Raw genomic sequence first — 18,305 nt, forward strand, 5'->3', positions numbered from 1 at the left:
TTCCCAACCATGGCTAACCCTAAAAACCCCCAAAAATATATGGCTACAGTTTGTGTGCTGTTACATTACAGTTAAGTCAGAAAAAACTGCCTGCTGCTGCAAAAAAAACTGCTGACCATCTGTCTTTACCCCTCTCCGTGATACATGTGCTTCCTATACAGCTCTAGTGGCACAAGACACACAAATATAGACGCTATCATGAAATACGTGCACCTCTAACTGCTACATCATTTAGAAAGTATGCATTAATTATTGTTGACAGTATTACACCGTGTGTCCTTATTTTACAAAATTCTTGTATAACAAAGAGTGATTTGTCACCTGTTGATTTTACACACTCATTTTCAGTCTTGCATGTATGATTGGTGTGCAGATTTTTTTAAGTAGGTGTTAGCATTTTGGTGTTTTGGCACACGGGCATCATGCATCATTCATTGCAAACTAGTAATTATTGTCAGATTACATTTAAAAAAATAAATAAAAATACAACGGAAATACAACCAATTAATACATTTGGCAATAAGCTGAGAAGTGCATTTGACTTAGCTCTTAGGAAAGGGCTGTTGTCATTGTAGGTAACTGAAACCATGGTGTTTCTCTGACTTTAAACAACATATTTTTGTTGTCCAAGCACATCTATGCTGTTACAGTTAGCCACGGTCTATGCCATTATGAATATAGCACGTTATGCAATTAAACACAAACAAACAAAATTCCCCCTAATTGTTATCAGACCAGCAATTATACTGCATATAATTTAGAATGGAAAAAAAACGAACAGTCTATGTATTTGTTGCATAAAAAATAATTTCCAATGCCCAGGTTGCTTATTAATTTTTTTGTTATTATTATTATTATTATTAAAGCAGTGGCGTGCTAATGCTTCCAAATCCCCTGCCTAACATTGCTTGGATTATATGACAATGACTGTGTCTGTTATTATGAAAGTGGAACAACAAAGGGGAAAGGAACAAACACAATGAACAAAGTTAGATCAATATTAGCTTTCTCGAAAAAGTGCAAAGAAAAAAAGAGATTTGGACTGTTTTATTGCAACAATCCTTAATAACAATGAACACCGTAAGCAGAATGTTTACAGATAATATCTATTTACCTAAATTAAGAACAAAATTAGGGTTGAAAGACATGTTTTCTTATCTGTGTAAATGCTTTTATAGGCACAACTAATGAATCTGAGAGAGGGTGTGAGATCAAGCCAGAAGTGTTCATAAAGACTTCTCACAGGCACTAATCAGGGGGGGGAAGAAACACTGAAAAATTCCATAACTAAATGTCAGACTGTGCTAATATGGGGAGCTTTTTATCCTTTATTAATCAGGTGTGTGTGTGTGTGTGTGTGTGTGTGTGTGTGTATAAGCACACACACACTGCACTGGTAAAATGAAATGCTGTTCAAAGAATCACAAAGGGAGGATTTTTCCTGGATAACAAACAAAGCAGCGTCCTTGCTTCGGTGTCAATTAATCTACTGGGATTTAAAGGGGAAAAATAAATACATTTGAAGCAATTTGTCTGCTCTTACAAACGCTGCCATTAAAGGGATAATGATGAGACTGTGTTTTTTTTCTGTCAAAAGAAAAAACGTGCGCGTTTACTTGTAATGGCCTTCGGCTTTCTGTGGAGAAGCATGGAACTGCTAAAAAATAAAGAGCAAAGTCAAGCGTTGAGATCTCGCTTTGACTAAAAACATATAATCACTCCCTACCTGACTCGTGCACCAAAGTTTTTGTGTGTTTGAGGGTGTGTGATCACAACTAGAAGAGACTTTAATAGGCCAAATCCGAGCTTCCACAGCTTTTGCTAAAAATTGTTGACAGTAGGAGGAGTCACATTCATTTAAACACCTCTAGAGAGGTCCTGTCCAACCACCACCACCCACCACAGACACCTACTGTACCTCTAGGGGAAGAGAGACAAGGAGAGAGAGTGGGGAGGGAGGGGAGGAGGGAAATCGAGAGAGAGAAGAAAAGCAAACCAAGAGCCATAAGCTCCTTGAAATGAGCTTGTTGAGGGGTGAGAAACGGACAGACCGAGAGAAAGACATGTACAACAAAGACAGGGGGTGGAGAAAATTCTCCTGCTCGGCGTGTGTAACGAGAAGTGGTGAGTCTTTGCCAGTTCTCCCCGAGCGCTCGGCACTAAATGGAGTCAGAGGACTGAAACAAAACTAAAACAACGCACTGCAAGTGACAAGAGGCATTAAAACGAGATTAAAAGGAGGAAGGGTGACAGCGCGATGGAAGCCAACTCTAAAAAGCATCGATTCAGGAAGGGTCGGAGTGCCACCTTCAGCATTGATGGCTTTAACATCACCATAGGTAAGCATGTAAGCAACAAGCAGAGCACGAGCAAAGGTTAAGTGTGTTTGCAGGGGAGCCCGAAAGTGTGCGTGTGTGAGTGGAACAGATTATATGGGTGTGTAAGAGAGTTCGAGGCAGTGCAGTGAGGCGTTCGGCACCAGCACAGAGACATCGTTAAACACATCATCACATTTCAGCTTCTCTGCACAATTCGACACATTAGTCCATTCTGCTGAAGTTGCTGCTTGCCTCTGTACACCATGGAAACAAGGGGACTTCAGACTAAAGCTGTGTGCAGCTGACGTCACCAGGAATTCATTCTATTGTCTTGACAACCAGAGTGTTAATGAACTTATGTGCCACTTGCCTTTTTTAGTTTTCCCAGGACTTGTGAAAACTCCAGCAGTATTGAGTGTTGAAGCAATGTGAAAAATAGTGTCCTGAAGATGTTCTGTGGTGTGTTCCCTTAGAAGACTTGTGTCCTCAGATAACATGGGGGGGAGTTAATGAGAATAAGTTTGTTTCATACACAGCAGTGTTGACCTTTTGTCATGTGGGAACGTGTTGTGATGAGAAACAAAATCTTGGTCATGCTCTCTCTTGCAGTTTGGTAAACAAAGTGAATTAGAAACTCTGCGTAGAACTCTATATATATATCTATAGATATAGATATAGATATAGATAGATCTAGATAGATAGATCTAGATAGATAGATCTAGATCTATCTATCTCTCTCATTTGTCATACTTACTTTTTATGTAAAGCTGAAAACACGCAACACTTTTTGTGGCACCCCTATCGGAGCTGTCACTGTTTGCACTAAGTGTATACTTATGAATTCAATATTCATTTTAATTAAACCTGCATTATGGAATTTTCCGTTAACAGTCGAGTAGATGATTACTTGGAGTGTGGTCGCCTGTGGAGACAAATCCACTGAGAATTGTAAGCCAACCTTAATACATGCCCAAGCTTAGTTATTATTGTTGTTATTATTATTATTTTTGTACAGCCTGCAACTTTGCTGCCTGTGGTTCATTCTTGGTTGTGTTATCCACTTGCTTTTTAAGATGTATCCCTGTAACCTGGCCATCAACTACTGAGGAATAAAATGATTAAATGGTGGACATAGTGGTGCATTTCGCAGCTACTTCACGTGTCAGTAGTAGGAATGAATGCTGGACTAACCGGTGATCACGTGGTGGCGCTATGTGTAAATATAATACTGTTTGTTATCATGTTTGGCACAGAAGCTTTATAAGGGCGACCGTGGCTCAGGGGGTTGGGAATCGCATCTGTAACCGGAAGGTCGCCGGTTCGATCCCTGGGCTCTCTGTCCTGGTCGTTGTGTCCCTGGGCAAGACACTTTACCCTACTTGCCTACTGGTGTTGGCCAGAGGGGCCGATGGCGCGATATGGCAGCCTCGCTTCTGTCAGTCTACCCCAGGGCATCTGTGGCTACAACTGTAGCTTGCCTCCACCAGTGTGTGAATGTGAGAGTGAATGAATAGTGGTATTGTAAAGCGCTTTGGGTGCCTTGAAAAGCGCTATATAAATCCAATCCATTATTATTATTATTATTAAGGGCAAGTCTTTGTTACAACTTTTTTTGTTGCCTCCTGCTAGTTAAATAGTTCAGTCTTCTAACCGCACTAGGTAATTTTCCTCATTACCTTAATGAAGACTTTAAAATCTCTTCCTTTTTGAGCTTTCAAATTTGTATATACATTAATTAAGTTTTTTTGCTACGAAGGAATCACATTTAACATGACGTGCATAACAGGAAGTGCTTGCATTATGAATACAATGCACAGCGGGTACATTGCCTATTCTGGACATTTCTGTCCAGTTTGGAGTGTTTTTTATGCAAATCTTAACACATCTTAATTTACCTTCTCCTTACTGTTTGCGTCAGTAACAACCAGACCAGTGTGTGCAAGTTTAAAAACATTGAGATGTTAAAATAAAATCTAACTTGGGTTGAACTGGGAACATGGAGATCTTAGTGCCTTAGTACTATTACATATCTATCTATTCTTTGTTTCTAGCACAGATTCCATGCCTGGACGGTGTCATTTAGCTGAGTATAAGATTGAACGTTTCAATCTTTAGACTGTCACAGAATACAAAGATAGGAACAGAGAAGCAGTGAATGATTTCTTGATGATTTTTTAATAGTGCTCAAACGTACCTGAAAAGATTTTATGATCCCACAGATCTTTGGATTTTCCGCTTACATTGCTGCATCTTCTTACCTGTGAAAACCTGCCTCAGTCACATGCCCTAATATCATGGCCAACTACTCACAACCATGGCAGTTGTCATGGTAACCTACAAATGTCACAATCAATTGCTCACTGGGTCAAGGTTTCAGTCCGCGCAGCAGCATTTTACCAATCACCTCCTCTGAAGCGTGACTCCTAAGCGCTGGTCCTCATTGCCTGGCTGGACTCTTTTGTTTTCTCCTTTATTAAACTCTGAACCTCAACTGTAGCTGACAGCCTCTGCTCAGATTCCCACTGAGGTGTTTTGTCAAGTTTTAGCCTTATTAGATTTGTTATATTTCTGTTGATGTTATGAGTTTCATGTGGCCAAAGCCAGTTTTAACTTTGCAGCTCATTTGTCAGAGTACAAAGCACCAGGACTCTTGTTTTTATGCACACATTTTGGGGTTTTTTTGTTTTGTTTTTTTCCTTCTGTTTCCATTTTATTAAACCATCTTTTCTCTTCCTTTTTCTCTTCTAATTGTACCATTCAGTTTGTGTCTGAAATAGTGTCTTTGTCAAATAGTCTGGGTGCCAATTTTGAACAAAGCAAACTTCTACTGAAAACAAAAGTAGCAAATGCTGACAAGCTCCTTTGTCCATTTCATATTAATAGCTGTTATAAAGACCGTAGATCCATGACACGTGATTCTTCATTCCTAGTTCCTATTTTTTTCCAATTATTCCCCAAACATTTTTTATAACTATTCAGAAACATCCATTCTTGTGCATTTCTTGCTGCAGGATAATCACTATATAAAAACCTATGTTTTTTATAATCAAATTCAAATAACACAATAAAGACTGTTAAGTTCAATACACATCTATCTAAAACAAACACATAATTAGTTTAACTTTAACATCATGAATCAACTTGAATCACATATCTATCTACAGTTAAACTGGAAAAAGACACTTTTTTTTGGTTTTACCTCTGTACACCAACAAACTGTATTTTAAATCAAATAGTCAAGATGTGATTGAAGTGCAAACTTTCAGCTTTAATTCAAGAGGTTTTTACAAGAATTTGACTTTAAATGTTCATATAGACACTTTTTTTTTTACATAGTTCCCCATTTTCAGAGGCACAGAAATAATTGGACAGTTAACTGAACAGCAATTTCATGGTGAGGTCTGTTCCCTTGTTATTTTATGATACGTGAAGCAGACTTTCAGTCAACTTCAGATAAAATATTGACAAATTTTCACTGTAATTTTAAATATGGGGCCTGAAGAGATGTCAGCGCCAGTGGGAGAGGCCGTCGTTAGGCTGAAAGAATTAAATAAATCTATCAAAGAGACAGCAAAAGAAGGAGGAGAAGAAGGAAAACGCTAGCTAGATCAGCAACACCAAAACCCTTAAAGACCATGGAACTCATCTAATGTGCATGATGACAGAATTATTTCCATAGTTTTGAAAAACAACTTCACATCTGACCAAGTCAAGGACACTCTTTGAGTGTCAGGCATGCCATTGTTTAAGTTTACAGTCAAGAAATGCCTAGGGATGGAAACACAACAAGGTGCACATCACTGATTACACCCAAGAATAACAAAGCTACAATAGACTTGAATAGACAGGATATTTGTGAAGGGCACAGGGCTATATTATCTGCTCTCATCTGGCCAAATGCTGTAAAAATGAGCGGACTGAGCTTCACAATACAAATGCATAATGACCCAAAGTCTTAGGCAGAATCAAACAAGGAGTTTCTCAATGAAAACAAATGGGATATTCTTCAATAGTCAAATCAATCACCTCAGCAGCAGCCCATGCTTTCACTGGCTGTTGTAAAAGCCTGGCGGAGTAACTTAAAAGATGAAACACTGTATTTGGTGATGTCCATGGATTCATGCATTTACTCACTTTCATCTAAATGTTATAAACAATCGTTATGTTTAAAATTATAATATTTTCAGGGGTTAGGATGGGCCTTAATGACCTAGAACAGTGTTCCTGCACCTTCAGGTAATGAGCAATTAAATCTGATTGGCACACTCATACATATTACCATCAAATGACTTAGTTTTCCTGTGCTGCAGCCTGGCATTGCTCTCAGTGACAGCATGGAGATATTGGCTCAGTAATAAGAAAATAATGACATTACATTTAGGACTGAAAGATAAAATAGCAAAAGGACATGTAGGATTAATCAGTGAACAATATCAGTAACTAATAAAAAACATAAAATCTTTGAAACTTTCACTTAATCATTTTATTATTATAGCTGCAACTGTTTCCAATTCAATATCCATCAACATAGCTTTTTCCCCCCCCAACTGTGACCTTCAGTTGGATAAGTGGAAGAAGATGGATGACAGGATGGATGGATGGATTGTACAAGGTGTTCATTAGTCATAATCTTTTTTATGGTATTCTGATTGAATGTTGGGATGATTGAAGCATTTCCTGTGAGAGAACCTGACATGCCGCCCATATACCTAATGAAGTTTGGATAGACTGAATCATTGTAATAAATATTCTAGCATTAAGTGAGACAGTGTGTGGGTGTTCTATTTAATTGCTTTTGCGAACTGATACATGTCAAAATTACGTAACAGATAGAAATCAGCCAACACAAAGTTTGACACACAAAAAGCTGCAGTCCTCATTTTCCAGCCTTGGCTCCTCTTTGTCTAGATATTTGCTAATTGTGAAGCATTCAGGCTGAGCTGCTTATGTGCAGCTTTGCATATAGGAGAAGAAAAGACAGAGACGGAGGGAGAGAGACACGGGAGAGTTCATTTATTTATTTTATTCCAGCCTGAAGTGCAAATAATGTACATCAGTATGTAAACACTGAGTCATGTTTAAAAGTATAATGCATGTAATGTATATTATACATTTTGTATGAATTAGTCTACCTCACTTAATCAACATAGGGAATATCCATTCATTTTAAATCCTATAATTTTTCTCTTTTTTTAAGTAACTATAATAGTGATGGTAATAAAATATATTATCTTTTGTCTTTAAAGAAACAAAAATTCCCAGTGCTAGGCCTGGACAGCTTAAAGCCAACCTTTATTAGACTGAAGGAAACCCTGGCATATCTTCAAAGACCCTTTATCTAAAACACTTTTTGATTTTGCATTTGTGTGGTTTTGTCTGACTATTTTAGTACCTTGAACTGCCCCCCCCCTCTCCTAAATGCCTTCCAGGATAGAATATTTGAAAATGTGCTCAGCTGTTAACTTGCTCCGTGATGACTAGCTCTTCACTCTGCCTTCCAGAGTGATCGACTCTGATGGATGTTGGACTTCATATCATAAAAACCACCTATTTTCTAGTATAACACTACAACTGGATGATAACGGCTGATGCAGATGCTTATTTCTGTTTCCATGGTGAGACCGTAATGCCATTTTGCTATGTTCTTTTTTCTGATGACATTGAAAAATTGTGAATCGTTTTCTGCAGCTGGATCCTACATTTTCCCAGCCAGTATTCGCACCACCTTGATGACTGACTCTCTTTCTCTGGTATAGACTGTTTTCATAAGCCAGGCGACCTTTGAAAACTGAACTTTATTTATACGAAATGTGTGGATCTTCTTTAATTTCTGTGTGACTTCTTAATAAGTCAGTCTGTATAATGAATGTTTTTGGGGGTTTTTTTATGCTGCTAAAGCCTTTCCTTTATTAGTGCTTTATACAGCAGTGAGCGAGGAGATTTCCAGGAGGATAGTATAACAGACCATAAATCCGAAAGTAAGATTTGATTGAGTTATAGTGTTGTTTATCAGAATTTATCCAAATCAAATCACAGTGAGTGCATTATGATTAAAGCTTGTTTTTGTAAAGTTTGTTCATTGTGAAATTTAAAAGGCATAATAATAATTTGAGTGCTCACAAAATGATTTGACATGTTCAGCTTCACTTTTCACTCCAGTGGATCAACAAACATTATTGAGCTTATATACAGATAAGAAGGGGATACAGGTGGGATATATATAATGTCTGTAATTTTCCATCCATCTTTTCCAATGAACCCCTCCTCACTGATGACAGTTGACAGACTTTCTAATTCAAAGTGTGAATCCATAGAAAAAAAGGTGGCAGCGGTATAACATGATAGTAGTGATGTAGTTTTAGTAATACCAGATAAACGATCGCATGCATATGAACTTGACTGATAACCCATTCTTAGTCCATATAGTTTAATGTTATGTCATCCCAGCTCCAGGTCTTCTGGGAAAGCTTTCCACAAGGTTTAGGAGTGTGTTTATGTCAATTTTTGACCATTTTCCCAGAAGCACATTTGTGAGGTCAGACACTGATGTTGGATGAGAATGCCTGACTTGCAGTCTCCCCTCTAATTCATGCCAAAGGTGTTCTATCATGTGGTCAGGACTCTGTGCAGGCCAGTCAAGTTCTTCTACACCAAACTCACTCACCCATGTCTTTATGGACCTGTCATATCGGAACAGGAAGGGGCCCAAACTGTTCCCACAGTTCCCAGGTAGAAGAATGAAATTGTCTAAAATATCTTGGTGTGCTGAAGGATTTAGCGTTTTTGCTGGAACTCCTGAAAAATAACCTCATACCATAACCCCTGATTCTCCAGACTTTAAACTTGGCACCATGCGGTCATACGTGTCCACTGCGCTAAAGTCCGTTGGTGGTGTGCTTCACACCACCGCAACGATCCACAGCAATGCTATGGATTGTGCTTGGTGATGTAAGGCTTGGATGCAGCTCCAAGGCCATGGAAACCCTTTCCATGAAGCTCTTTACTCACTGCTCTAGAGCTAAACTGAAAACAGCATAAAGTTTGGAAGTGTGTAGAGATTGACTCTGTTGAAAGTTCGTGACCTCTGATTGTGGAATATTTAGCAGTGAGGAAAACTCATGACTTGACCTGCTGCACAGGTGGCATCCTATCATGGCACTGCTTTTCCACCATATAACCAGAACAGTAATTTCCATCCACTGTTTGCTCCTCTTGTCATATGTAGTGCAACTTGTGAGCACTGTGTTGAGTCATTTGTTTACATTTCAAATCAACAGCAGTTAGTGTCTCCTCCTTCACAACCTGGTTGTACTCAATGGGTATGCATTGAAATATAGTTTTATCCACCTTCAGCGGAAACAGCTTTCTTGCATTTTTAGCAAAGAATTTCACATTATTGGAGGCTGTTTAAGTAGCTCCCTTTTTATCTCTTTTAGACACTTGCTCTCGGACATGCCCGAGCTCGTTTCATTGTTTTACACACTAGGGAATGTAAATACATGGCATTGCTATAGCAATGATATCCCAGTATGACATTTTCATATCGAATAAAACATTAGACCAGTACCAGTGTGGACAGTGCGATGTGACACAGCTCCAATGCAGACTTTTGACCTACTTTTTTGGAAAACAGCAGGATGTAGTGAAGGAGAGTGAAGGTCAAGTGGAAAAACTAACACTGACAGTGTCAGTCCCATTTACCTCACTGGTTAGATGAAATGTAGTGACCTATTCACCACCTAACAGACTTGTGCTCTGTAAGCAAATGGAAAATTAGTGCTGTGGTATTTTGTTCTTTTTCTTACACTTATTTTACACTCACTTTGGAAATTGATGCTCCATATATGTCCTATAATAATGTCAGAATTTTCTCAGAAATTTTCTGCAAACACTTAAAATGTCAAATTATAGCTACAATTAATTTCAGCTACTGTTAAAAATTTAAACTGGGAATATTTTCATTAATGGCGACTCATATTAATCTGACCAGCTGCCACAGGTCCTGCCATTACCACAGTAAATATTGCTGCCTAAAGTTGTATTTTTTATAAAAAACATTAAAGTGTTATATTAAACAACAAAGGGGATGGAAAAAAACTAGATATGGAGTCTGTGTTCACTGATGTTAAAGGTCTAAAATGTCTGCTGTTAAAACTGTGTGTGTTTCAGCATAGACAAATGGACATCAGAAGGGTCATTTTAGTGACTGTGAATGTGACATATTTGTTGATGCCAGATAAGCAGGAGTATTTCAGTAATTGCTGGGATGTTCCTGTGCAAAATCTCAAAGATTTACATAGGAATGGTTTAAACTACATAACTGATTGTGCCACTCTTTGCACAACAGCTGCAGTCACTCATTTATCATAACTGGCAATGAGTCTTTCACATGAATTTTGTCCCACTCTTCTTTTACAGAGTTGTTAATTCAGCCACATTGAAGGGTTTTTGATCATGAAGTTTGTGTTCAAGGTCATACCAAAGCATCTGAGTAAGATTTAAGTCCAGGTTTTTTGAGGCCACTTCATTGGCCATTGGTGTTTCATGGTGCATAAATGTGCTTGAGCTTCAGAGGACAAATTGATGGCTGGACATCCTCCTTCAGGATTTCCTTGTTGAGAGCAGAATTCATGGTTCCATCATGTACAGCAAGACCTTGAAGCAGCAAAGCAGCTCCAGACGATCACATTACTGTCACCATGTTTGACTGTTCTTTTTATGAAATGCTGTGTTTTCCACCAGATAATCCAGATATTTTTTGGTAAATGTGAGATAAGCCTTTGCGTTCTTTTTGGTCAGCAGTGACATTTTCCCCCAGTCTCTCTCTTATTGTTGAATCATGAACACTGACCTTAACTGAGGCAAGTGAGGCCTGCAGTTCTTTAGATGTTGTTCTGGGTACTTGTGTGACCTCCTGAATGAGTCGTTGATGCACTCTGGGAGTAATTTTAGTAGGCCGGTCACTCCTGGGAAGGTTCACCACTGTTCCAAGTTTGCTCCTTTTGTAGATAGTGGTTCTCAATTTCAACACTGAATTGTGTATTTACAGGTTATCTTATTCTAATATTAAAATTTGTTTGATGATCTGAAACATTTAAGTGTGACAAATATGCAAAAATAAAATAGAAATCAGGCACTGTATGCATGCACTTTATGTTGTTTATAAAGTGATTGTTTGAGACAAGCTTTAGCAGAGTGAAGAGGAGAGTGAAAGTGGGTGTCTCATGCCAAAAGCACGAGAGTAGGGTTGTTTGTGAGACTAGCTTTAGCAGAGTGAGGAGGAGAGTGAAAGTGGGTGTCTCATGCCAAAAGCATGAGAGTAGGCAACAGTTTTCTGCTCTGCTTTTACTGTTCAGGGCATCATCCAAAGAAATCATGTTTGTGCGTTGTTCAGCTCACTAACAAAGATGTGGGAGAGACATATGCACAGTTGTAATCTTGTGCGTGCCCAACTGTTCTCGTCTAACTGTTCAGACTTGTACAGTATCTAAATTGACTACTTGTACACAATGTTTCTGATGCATAAATGTTACTAGATCATTGTGTATTTTGCCTTAAAGTGATCATGGTGTGCATTTAGATATGAAGCTAGCATGTTCAGATGCTGGATCAGAGTGCATGTCTGAAAGATGCTTATATGGGTTTAATTAAATGACTAATTTAAATAAAATCCATCATTTGTGATTGAATTTCTCACCTACCTTAAATTAAATAAACTGGAAACAAAACACATTTTGCTTACTTGGAAAAATAAGCAACATTTTGCCAGCTAAAATCCAAGCACACATCTGCGATTTTTCTCCTCTAACTACCCACTAATGGTCTAAAAGTCTCATGATCAAATGGGGTTTTACATAAATGGCTGTCTTGGCTTGTCCATCCGCAAGAACACATTTGGTGGAATAAATTCCTGTAACTACCCCTAAATTCAAAATGAGGCATTAAAATATATTTTATCTTTTGCAGGAAGGAAAAAAATGAAAAGATGGAAATTTGAAAAGATGAAAAACACTTCATATAGAGTAAAACAAACAATTAATATAGGGTAAAAAGCAAAAAGATTAGAGGGGATTTGTTTCACTGTGTTCTTTAGTCTCATGAGTCTATGATCCACTCGTGGCTACAGTGCTGAAACGTGGAACACTGACTTTTGCATCTAACCTTGTTCATATCCTTAGAGTTCCTTATTTACAAGGGCGGATAATCTGATTAACACCAAAGGCCAAAATCAAACAATGCTGTTTATATTTGTCACAGGAAGCTGATGATGAGTTTTATTCACCTGCTTTATTATCTACTAGAAGTCGAATTTCATGGAGGCCCACAGAAGTCCAAATGCAGCGTTATATCCCACAAGGCCATTTCTAAATCGTTTATCCTTCAGTTGCCCATGTTGATTAACAGAGCATGACGTTTTTGTAAGCAAAATAATACACTAGGTCCCAAAGCACAATTAGACACAACAACAAGTTTATTTCAAGACACAGTTGTTCAACTGCAGACTGAATGATGAAGAGAGAAGAGTATAAGAAATATCTCAAGATCTGAGTACTTTAACAAACACAAATGAAACTCTGTAGTCAGCTGGTGATGACAAAATTAGAAATGCAGTCACTGAAACACTAATTGAAGGTTGTTAAAACAGTGTAGATGATAGTAATTATTGTAGCAGAATATAAAGGATTTTTCCTGCTGCTTTTTCAGGGTAACGAACTAATGAAACTTAAATTACGTGAATTAGCCTTAATTTTAAGGCAACTGTGAGTTTGTGGTGTACTAGTTGCATTGGTGAACTTGTAAGATACTCTTTCATCTCATGTTATTAGCAGGTGAAAGGTCACTTTCATTCTCATATTGTTGACAAATGCTCTAATAATGCAACATCCTTCCTCAGGATTCTGGAGTGTGGACGTTAACAGGTTCTGTAGCCGAGTCTTGAACATGTCCCTGGTGTTTTTTTTTGTTTTTTTTCCTTATGTAGGTCAGATAGTGGGTCAATGACTTTCGGTGCTTCATAATATTGGAAAGGATGCAATTTGTCAGCAACTAAGATACCATCAAACATCTGTGCAGTTCTTCTGATAGGAAATTTTAGCCATTGTGTACAAATGTAGTTTTTGAATTGTAGCTGGACTAACTGTTGTGAAGAAGTAAACTCCAATACACTCAGACTATTAATGGCTTTGTAATGAGTTGTGTCAATGTTATATGATGACCCTCTATGCCACCTCCACAGTAATGCAATAACGTAACCTCTAACTTCCTTCTTTTACTGTGGAACTTTTGCAGTACAGCTAATTACATTGGGAACGTTTAAAATTGGACTTAGAGACCACATCTCAAAGGCATAAAATTATTTCTTGTTAAAACCCAGGACACTGCAGTCCCTTAAGTCTGCATATATGTGCTCCATTAGCCATGTAATTGGGCAACAGATCTTCTAGTTATAGGGGTACTCTTCTATTAGTGGGACAAACCACTGTTTTTATTGCTGTAAGTCAAACCAACAGGAGGCAATAAATAGATTCAAATTCATTAATAGAGATGAAAGATAGAATCACAGTAATTTTTTTGTTATATTTACGTTCATATAAAAAAATGAATACAACCTTCTGATAAGGCACCTTGAATAATATGTTTTTTTTTTTTTTTAATTTATCTGTCATGATTAGTTAAAAGCGCCTTGTAGCAACACCTTTCAGGCCACCAGGTTGTGAAGTTCAGCTCCCTGCAGTTTTAGTATGGAGTCTGCTACATGTCTACGGTGAGAAGTGTTTTTAAGATATTAATAAATATCATGTTCCACTTTGATTATCTTGTATCTGGTTTTAAATGTTAGTATGTGATTAATAAAGCATATGGAGTTTCTCCATTTGTAATTACTCATTATATGAACAGAAATCTAGTTTTAAGTGTTCGCAAGCTCTTTTGAAAGACCCTTGAAGATCTGCTGGAATGGGATGTAAGCAATGTTTTATAAATTTATAACTGTTTTATTTTATAATGTTTTATCCATGGTTCTTAAAGAAACCAATTTAAAATTGGGCCTGCAAAAGCAGAATTGTTCTGACAAAAGACAAAAAATGAAGCAGAATGCCCGAGAACTCACTAATGGACCTACAGTGGTTCATAAAGCATGATGGCTGCTACTGTAAATATTTCTCAGCTTTCCAAATGAGCAGTTCTCTTAGTGAAAAGCTTTACCTAATGAGTTAAATTCACATTGATGCACTTAACGAACTCACAGAACTGCAGCGTTGCAGAATAACTGTGCTGGAGAACAGCCAGAGTTGGTGGACCTGAGCGGGGTTGAGCTGCAACATTCACACTGCCTGAATTTGAGAGGCTGTTTAGTTGGTTAACACTGGCACCCCAGAGCCCTTCTCTTACAGCGTTAGTCCTGCTGATAACAAAATTAAGCAACCTGTAAATTTCTGCCAAATACAAAATAATTAACTTTTTGTTGTTTCATTTCATTTATACTGTGTTGATCATTTGGAAATTACTTTAAAAAGTTGTAGTTGTGGGCCAGCTTGCTGGTGAGGTGGTTACCACTGTTACCTCAGAGCAAGAAGATCCTGGCTGTTAATTCTTCCATGTCCTCCTGAGTTAATGAATACATCACATGACCCCTTATGAGGCTTGGTCAGCAGCTTGCTGCCATGTTTATATGATGACATGAATGAATTTAACATAGCTCCTGGCTGCCTGTCAACTTACACTCACTGGCCACCTCATTAGGTACACATTGTAGATACTGGGTTGGACGCCTTTTTGCCTTTAGAACTGCGTTTATTAATGTTTATGGTACAGAAAATGGTGCAGGAAACATTCCTCAGTCCAACTTTATAACATCACACAGTTGCTCCTTTGTTGGGTGCATATGCATTATGTGAATTCAGGCTGTAGTGTTTAAAGCAGGGGTCGGCAACCCTGGGCACGCGTGCCACAGCTGGCACACAAAGGGTTAACTGATGGCACAATGGTGATTTTTAGTTTTTATGGGCTGATGTTTTTTTTGTTTTTTTTGTTTTGTTTTTTTGCTTCTTTGTTGTTGTTTTTTGTAGCGGTATAAACAATAAGAGGTGGTGGATTGGCCAGATGCTGGCCGATGTATAAAATAAAGGTGGATGAAGGAAAGGGGAGGCAGGAGGAAGAGAGACCAGAGGCGATTGTCAGGTGAACTGAACTTCAGGTAAGAAGTTATGAACTGCAGTCTATCTGGGTCAGATATAAACCAAGTTTAGGTGCAGTTTATTTTTGTTGTCAGTTGCAATAACTAGTAATAGCAATAACTAGCTAGCATGACGGAGTTACTATACAGCTGGGTGCTATGATGTTACTGATAGTGAACTTTATTTTATTCATAAGGTTAGTTAGTAGAGTTTCCAACCGTCCCGTAAAAAGACAGAATCGTCCCGTATTCAGAGAAAATATTACGTGTTTCGTATTGAGGTGAAAAGGAACAGTTTGTCCCGGACTTTAGCTACAATGAAAAAGACACAAAGCTGGAGTTATTCTGTCGTTACGCTGCACAGCTGCCTCTTCTTCTCTCATTCTCTCTCCTCCCTTTCCTGTTGCTACTTCAATCATGAAACTGATCGATGATCAGCTGATCGGCTTTTCCCTCTTGTTTATTTATCGTCCACCGGAAAGAGGAAACCAGCGGATGTCGCGCTAAACAACAGCAGCGCGTTTAAGCTTGATCAGCTGTTGTTAGAATTTATTTAATATTGATTTCTAGTATCAGCTGATGTTTGCTGGAGCCACAGCTGTAAAGCTGCTGGTCATGATATCGGTTTGGATATGTGGTGAGAGGGAAACATGAAGATGAAACCAGGAGATGTCCTTACTGAATCATCAGAGCTGAACAGGTGATGGAGAAACAGGTTTACCTTTTAGGTGATATGAATGAGTTGAAGGGAAGTTATGAACTGTTTCTGAGAGACAAACAACACCAGGATCCTTTTTTTTATGTAGCTGACAGCTGGTAACTGTGCAGGGGTGGGTCTAGCAAAGTGTTGCCAGGGGGTCATGTAGGGCATTAACAGGGAAAGGGGGGCACAAGGAAATACCTTTCTTTCTTATTCTCATTTAAAATGTCTCGCTTTTAATAAATGATTATCTGAATCTTACAACCAAAGTTTTTATCTCATGTAAAATAGAAATCATACATATACCAACAAGACAGTGTACATCACTGTCGCAACAGCGTATGTTTTCATTCAAAGGCTTTATGGCTTTTCCTATAATACCTGGTGGGCCGGTCTCTAGTCAAAATGCCCGGGCCGATTTTTTTGTCCCAGTCCAGCCCCGGGCACGACACGCAGTGAATTAATCTGAGAAGGTGCATTAAAAAATAAGCGGTGCACATCACAAATTAGCTCGCATAGACACATTAGTTAACACATTAGTTGTGCCGCTTCTTAATGACGGTATCTTAGCTAACAACCCCAACTATCAGATTCAACTTGTAATTGGCTAAAAATAACTTACCGGTGAGAGGGACGTTGCTAGCTGGCAGTTTTTTCAAGCAATGTTGAAATTTCCACTTCAAAAGCTTCAGGAGCTCTCCGCTCAGCGCAGCATCAGCACCACGTAAATACATGGATACATCCAAAGACTCGAGACAGAATTCACAATGTGTTTTCTGGATTTTCAGGTGTATGGACCAATGTTTTCTTTTCTGATCAAACCAGAAAGCTTTCATGAGCAGCTGGATTTGTCTTGCATTAACTGGCTGGACACAGAGGACATCGAAATGCAGCTGATTGAAGTGAAAACCTCGACTTGAAGTTTGCAGAACTACGAACGAGCTGGAATTCACAGCTGTGCGTGTTCATGGAGCTTGCATTTTCAACTGCTGGACATCACTACCTGACAAGGTTAACTGTCTTCAGAACATTTCAGGGACATTATTTACAGTATTTGGCTCTACATATCTGTGTGAGCAGATTTTCTCTCACGAGTTCTCAGGTAACCGTCTGAATGCTGGACACTCGGAGACGTGTGTGTCTGAGTGGGAGACCAGAGATCACATTAACATCCCTGTATTAACAAACATGCCATATTGGCCCAGTTTATTTTTCTTATCATTGTTGTGATGAGACCATAAATAGCATTTGTATTTTCTGTGTTACAGTTCATTTGCTGTTATGGAGTTTTTGTTATGGATAAAAAGTGTCTTTTTTTTTTTTTGTTTCAGAATAGCTGATAACTATTTGCTGATAGCTGCCAAATATAAAATAAAATATTTTATATTTGTATTTGTATATTGTATATATGTTTATATTTGTATATATTATATTTGTATATAATATATACAAATATAATTCTATAAAGTTATTCTATATAGTGTGTAACTGTTGATATAGAGTGTTATTAAACCAGGGGATGTTTTGTCAATCTTCCCAAGTTTTACCGAGCTCATGTGAAACTCAGTTTTCTGTACTTGCCTGACAAGAGTGGCACTCTGTGTGATCTTCTGGTTCTGTAGCTCATCTGCTTCAAGATTTGGCGTATTATGTGTTCTAAGAGCTTTTCTGCATACCTTGGTAAGTGGTTATTTGAGTTATTATTGCCTTCTTACCAGCTTGGAGCAGTCTTGTCATTCTCCTTTGACCTCTATCATAAGCAAGGCATTTCCACCCAGAGTACTGCTACACCCTGGATGTTTTCTCTTTTCAGACCAAGCACTATAAACCCTGCAGATGGAGGTGTGGGAAGATCCCAGTAGATCAGCAGTATCTGATCACCAGCAACCATGTCACATTCAAAGTCACTTAAATTCGCTTTCTTCTCACTTTTGATACTCACTTTGATCTCCAGCAGGTCATCTTGAACTTGCCTACATGATTAAAAGTTGCTGCCACGTGGTTTGCTGATCAGAAATCTGCCTTAACTGGCAGTGGAACATGTATAGCTAAGGATGTAGCTAATGAGTGTGTTCTTCACTACCATACTGTGCAAATATGTTTAAGGGACTGT

The 18,305-nt window shown here is 38.3% G+C and overlaps 1 protein-coding gene across 3 annotated transcripts in view; it reads left to right on the forward strand.

The window, feature by feature from the left end:
- pde1cb (phosphodiesterase 1C, calmodulin-dependent b) overlaps positions 1-18,305 on the forward strand; it is a 119,308-nt gene that overhangs the window by 15,457 nt on the left and 85,546 nt on the right. The window contains exon 1 of one of the 3 annotated variants that reach the window (XM_085389042.1): positions 2,003-2,339. The exons of the other annotated variants lie outside the window; for them this stretch is intronic. Within the exon in view, the coding sequence (XP_085245168.1) occupies positions 2,258-2,339 (82 nt within the window). The 5' untranslated portion in view covers positions 2,003-2,257. Of the gene's footprint in view, positions 1-2,002; positions 2,340-18,305 lie in introns of those variants that run through there. 3 annotated transcript variants of the gene reach the window in all.

Source organism: Rhamphochromis longiceps, linkage group LG18, assembly GCF_057381845.1.
Source record: "Rhamphochromis longiceps isolate RC_006_pf linkage group LG18, R_longiceps_female_GT1.1, whole genome shotgun sequence".
Taxonomy (NCBI): Eukaryota; Metazoa; Chordata; class Actinopteri; order Cichliformes; family Cichlidae; genus Rhamphochromis; species Rhamphochromis longiceps.